The sequence below is a fragment of the Bison bison genome, unplaced genomic scaffold (assembly GCF_000754665.1).
Source record: "Bison bison bison isolate TAMUID 2011002044 unplaced genomic scaffold, Bison_UMD1.0 scf7180017864295, whole genome shotgun sequence".
Lineage (NCBI taxonomy): Eukaryota > Metazoa > Chordata > Mammalia > Artiodactyla > Bovidae > Bison > Bison bison.
The window spans coordinates 9,949,547-9,955,506 of record NW_011494867.1 but is presented as its reverse complement, the minus strand read 5'-3'; the positions used below and the strand labels follow the sequence as shown (position 1 = coordinate 9,955,506).

The window sequence follows — 5,960 nt, the reverse complement described above, 5'->3', positions numbered from 1 at the left end:
TTGGGGATGCCCGCAGCCAGGTCGCCCGGGCTCAGGATGTGGCACTCGTAGCCTGAGGGGCAGAGGAGCGGCTCGGCCCCATCCTCGGTGGTGCTGCAGGCCTCTGCTGCGGGGCGGGGGGACACATGGGGGTGCTCAGGGGTGGCCCCCAGCGGAGCAGAGGGGCCGCCTCTCGTCTGCAACCCAGATGCCAGGCTGTGCCTGGGGGTCTCTGCGCGCACACACACACACACACACATGCACACGGGGGCAGCTCAAAGTCAAATGACCCCAAACACGCCCTCACACGCATTATGACACACATAATGTATGTTCACCTGCACACCTTGAAACACATGTGTTCATGTTTACAGTCACATATATACATATGCTTACACACCAAAACCCCAATTATAAATATACAGTTGCACACCCCACAAGTCCTAACACACAAACACACATACATATTAGCCGTATCCGCATGCACACACACACAAACACATCCTGCACATACACATTCACATCTATAGTCACACACATCTTCATGACACAGCTGCACAAGTACTCAGACACACAGCCACAGCACTGCCACTGGGCTCCACGAACAGCCGCACTCCCTAACGGCCACGTGGTGCACGTGTATGTGTGCAGAGCCACAAAGCACGGCGGCACACGGCCAGCTGTTCACTCACACCCACACCCCCGCAGGGGCCCAGACCCCAGGCCTGCCTGTCGTCCCTTTCAGAAACTGTCCTCCACCACCCCCGCCCCCAAGGAGGCCTCGTGGGCAGGGAACAATGGACTCACGTGGTGATTTTCAGGCTCTGAAAACCCCACCCGCCTCCCTCCGAATTCTCCACCCAGTGAGGAGGCCCCAGTCCCAGGGACAGTCGAACCCTATGGTGTTCTGGGGATTCTGAGAGCCTGGCCAAGCCCCAGTCACACTCTTCTATGGGGGTGGGGACAGTTCAAGAGGGCTGGGTATCTGAGGACAAGCAGCCTCCTAGAGCAGAGGCTGCCCCTGGTTTTCAGTTTTCTGGGGGCAGCCTGAGAAGGGGGAACCCTGGCTGTGCTGTCGGGTTGGGCGTCACCCCGCAGGTACCTTGTAACACCTCCTCAGGGCCATCCAGGAGCCAGCCATTGCCCCCAAGCCATCGAGGTTTCGGCTGTACTAGCCAGTCTAAAACTGATAAGATAATGCATGGTTATGTCAATGCCCTCTTCAGGCAGCCAAGAAATGCCCCAGCCTCTGGGAATGGGGGAACTCACATCTCATGAAGAAACACTGACCCTCCCAAAGGAGAGACAAAACAACGTGGTTCTCCCGAAAAAAAATTCACCTCTTCCCTTTAGTAACAGATTTTTGAGTTTCAACTAGGCATCGGATAGCCAAGCTGGAGACTACATTTCCCAGCAGCTCCTGTGGGAATGGCCATGCAAACCGAGTTCTGGCCAATGGGATGTGAGCAGAGGTGATGATGCAGCTTTCTGTCTTGCCCTTGCATTGATGCCTGTCTGTCCCCTTCCCTCTCTTTCCTGAAACCTGCAGTCTGGGGCCCACTTAGACCACGTGGAGCAACAAGACAGAGGGAACCTGGGTCCCTGGGTGACTGTGGAGCAGAGCCACCTGCCTGCTATGGACCATCTGTCAACTCTGGCCTTTTAACCAAGGGAGAAGGAAATATTTAATAGGCTGGGCCCCTTGCATTATGGGTCTTTTAGTTACAGCCTTATGGCCTGTTCTCTAACCAATGCATTTTTTAACAGGAAGAGTGACCATGTAGTAGACTGGAAGGTCTTCCAACCCCCAAACAGGGATTGAAAACCCAAATGTCTCTGGGGACAGAGAAGTAACATAAAGGAAGAAAGCAGGCCAGGCAGGACCATGGCCAACTGGAGAGTGTTCTGCCTCAACGGGTCAGCAGTCGGCCAGCTCTGGCCAACCATTCCCCGTGTTCTCAGAGCCTCTGGGTGTTGTAGCTGCTTTAAATATTATTTATTTGGCTTCACTGAGTCTTGGTTGCGGTACATGGGGCTTCACTGCAGCACGCAGGCTCCAGAGTGCACAGGCTCGACAGCTGTGATGTGAGAGCTTAGCTGCCTCATGGGGATCTTAGTTCCCTAAGCAGGAATCAAAACAACGTCCACTGCATTGGAAGCTGGACTCTTAACCACTGAACCACCAGGGAAGTCCCTGAGTGGCTTTTTCTTTTTCTTAAACTTTTAAGTCTGTATTTTTTTTTTTTTAAAAGATAAACTCGGTTTTAAATGTTGGCAATTAATTTTTTTAAAAAAGTGCTTTGGAGATCAAATACAACTGGTCTGGGATCACATTTGCTTATGGCCGCTGCTTTAGTCTGACTCCAAAACACGGCAAAATAAAGAGACTGATGTGCTGCCTAGTGGCTTTGAGAGCACGGAGATGGAAACTGGTGAAAATGCTGGTTAGCTTTTTCTTTAAAAGAGTACTATATGGTTATAAGATGGTTGTTCTTGGTGTAGAAATGGAAACAACAGACCAGACCAGCTGTTTGCAACTTCCAAATGAGAGAGGTGTCATGGTTCCAGAGCTCTATTTCCAGCCTTCTGTTTCTTCCCTCCTTTTTCCCATCACCTCAGGCTTAATGTTAGAAAATATATTTTCAATGCTGTTTTTCACTAAACAGGAAATGTATTAATGTACATTAATGTACAGGGGAACATACACACTCAGCTATGTGTGTGCTGCGTGCTCATTCACGTCTGATTCTTTGTGACACCGTGGACTGTAGCCCACCAAGCTCCTGTGTCCACGGGATTCTCCAGGCAAGAGTATTGGAGTGGGTTGCCATTTCCTCCTCCAGGGGATCTTCCCAACCCAGGGGTCAAACCCACATCTCCTGCCTTGCAGGCAGATTCTTTATAGTTGAGTTGCCAGAGAAGCCCACACTTTGACATACTTTTTGGAATACTGAAATTTGGTCAAGGCCTCCCATAAATGTGCAGACCTTTAAGGCTTGGAAGCCCGGGGCCTTGCCTCTCTGCTCTCCAACTAGAACTTTCTGGGATCACCTACTAGATAAACTCCCTCCACCCAAGACGTTATCTCAGGTTCTGCTCTGGAAGGAAAGGGAACTTACAAGCAGGCTGCAAGGAAGTGTATAAGCTGCTTAGTCATGTTAGACAAGCAGTTCTTAATGTGGAGCGTTTGTGCTCCCGGATGAAACATCTAGTGAAGTCCAGAGACTGTTTTTGGCTGTCCCAGTGTGGGGGTGGGGCTACTACTGCCATCTAGTGGGGAGAGGCCAGGGGTGCCACTCAACATCCCATGAACACAACACCCAGGTCAGCCCCTCAATCCTCACCCCAATTAGAATTATCCAAACCCAAAGGTCAAGAGTGCCAAGGGCGGGACAACGTGTGCTAAACATTACTGTTATAATTATTATGACTAATACTTTGCCGACTCTTCCTGCTGGCCAGTGAGAGCCAGGCTTGCACTGATTCGTCCATCCTTCACTGAGTAACTTTTACACGGTGGGGATACAGCAATGACTGAAACAAATCAAACTTCCTGCCTCGTGGGGCTGACCTTCAAGTCGGGGGAACAATCAGGAGACAAATGAAGTATAATATTTTAGACTGAGCCGTAAAGAAAGCTTAACCCACAAGGCAGTAAGGAACCAGAGGAGAGCCGCAAGGCCAGAGTAAAGATGATCACAGAGAGGGAAACTACCCTGAGGGGCTTCCCTGGTGGTTCAGATGATAAAGAGTCCTGCAATGCGGGAGATGGGGGCCAATCCCTGGGGCAGGAAGATCCCTTGGAGAACAGAATGTCAACCTGATCCAATACTCTCATCTGGAGATTTCTGCGGACAGAGGAGCCTTGCAGGCTGCAGTCCATGATGCTGGGAAAGAGTGAAGGCCAAAGGAGAAAAGGGTGGCAGAGGATGAGATGGCTAGACAGCATCACTGACTCAATGGACATGAATCTGAGCAAACTCCGGGAGATGGGGAAGGACAGTGAAACCTGGCGTGCTGCGGTCCATTGGGTCGCAAACAGTCGGACACAACTTAGCAACTGAACAACGACAACTCCCCTGAGAAAGAGATCACCTCTGGACTGAGATCTGAGAGGGTCAGGAAGTGAGCTATGTGGGTATCTGGGGGAAAGACTGGTTTCCACAAACGGACCCAGAGGCCCCACATTCCTACACTCAGAGCCTAAGGCAGTGGACACTTCCCCATTGTCAGAAGACTAAACTGAAGCTCCAGTTCTGCCTGCTGGGTGAGTCTGGGCAAGGTACTGAGCTTCTCTGAGCTCCAGTATCTTCAGCTATAAAACAGGGCTGACAATGGTCTCTCCACTCCATGGGAGTGTGTGAGCATTAAATGAGATAGTGCAAGGAAAGGCTATTTGGAATGTCATGGACAGTTATTCAGTTTGTGCACTGCCTGTTCTAGGCAGCAAGTAAGGCTAGAGTGCCTATACCCTGTCTCAGCCCAAAGGAGGGGACATCTTTTAGACTTGCCCAACCAGACAGGCATACTTTATGTGCTTCCGCCACCAGGAGGGGTGCCATTTTGTCCTTCTTGTAAGAGGCCCTGTAGGAGCCAGCCTGGCCAAGAGGCAGGGCTTAAAGGCAGCACCGATCGTAATTATGAGCATTATTAAGGGTGCCGAGTCCCTTGTCATCCCTGTGACCTCACCCTGAATAAAACTGAGTGTGAAGATTTGGGAGAATGGCATTGAAACATGTGAAATGTCATGTATGAAACGAGATGCCAGTCCAGGTTCAATGCACAATGCTGGATGCTTGGGGCTGGTGCACTGGGACGACCCAGAGGGATGGTATGGGGAGGGAGGAGGGAGGAGGGTTCAGGATGGGGAACACATGTATACCTGTGGTGGATTCATTTTGATATTTGGCAAAACTAATACAATTATGTAAGGTTTAAAAATAAAATAAAATTAATTTTTTAAAAAAAAGCAAAAAAAAAAAACTGAGTGTGTTCATTCTTACCTTGGCTTTGGCAGGCCTGGGGGCTAGGGGGTTACTAATGAAGGCCCACGGGAACCAGAGCCTCTGGCTGACAGTGCAGTCCTACCAGACTTCTGTGCTCCAAAGGCTCAGCCCCAAGCAGAACGGAGAGAAACCGCCTGCCTACCCTCGTCCTACCCACTCAGGGCACGTTTTCCCCAGTCAGTGGAGACCCCACCCCCCTCCCCATCCCCCCAGGCTCCCTTTCTACCCCTCCCTTCCCCAAGCGCTCCAGAAGGGATCTGAACCTCCCTCCAAAGATGATGCCCTGAGAACTGTTTCTCAGGAGATTCCCATTAGGATTCAACGAACATGTATTGATTCCCTGCTCCTAGCCCCAAGTGGGGCTGAGCAAACACTTCGGGACTTGGCACTCGCTGGAAGCCGAGCGTTCTCATTCCTGCTTTGCAGGTGGGGATTTAAGGCTGTCACCAGCTGGCCAGCAGATCTGAACCCAGGAGTCTGCGTCCTCCCCTGGATCGCTAAGGTGTCAGGTCTCCATCTCAAATACCCCCAGCACCAGGCCTCATGAGTGAACTGGGTGGTCCTGGTGGGGTCTCTGGAAAACTAGAGGGGTCCCCCTGCCATGTAGGAGCACCTGAGGCTGCAGCAGATGGTGGCCCAGGGAATGCGGGCCAGTATTTTTAAGAAAAGCTGGAAATCTGGATTTTTTAAAGAGCAATCTCCCCCAGCTTCATAAGAGGAAACATTTTCCCTGGAATGGGTGTCCTCTGGACTGTAGTTCTCCGCTGGCAGAGGTGAGCCCCGCATACAGCAGGCGCTCACTGCATGCAGCTGGATACTTGCCTCAGGAGCGCTATGTTCCCATTTCCTAGGTGGCCCAGGTTTAAGCCCAGTTGTTCCTGCAGGCAGGCAGCACCAGGCAGGACAGTTCCCCCGCGGCGCCGGCCCCCCAACCCCGCCCCCTCCCCTGCCCATTTCCCCGCCCCCGACCCCACC

The 5,960-nt window shown here is 51.6% G+C and overlaps 1 protein-coding gene across 1 annotated transcript in view; it reads right to left on the bottom strand.

Moving 5' to 3' along the window:
- WFDC1 (WAP four-disulfide core domain 1) overlaps positions 1–5,960 on the bottom strand; it is a 29,588-nt gene that overhangs the window by 10,774 nt on the left and 12,854 nt on the right. Inside the window, exons 3-5 of the mRNA XM_010850865.1 lie at positions 4,496–4,577; positions 1,082–1,165; positions 3–106 (exon numbers count right to left, since the gene is read on the bottom strand). Coding sequence (XP_010849167.1) covers positions 3–106; positions 1,082–1,165; positions 4,496–4,577 — 270 coding nt within the window. The remainder of the gene's footprint in view (positions 1–2; positions 107–1,081; positions 1,166–4,495; positions 4,578–5,960) is intronic.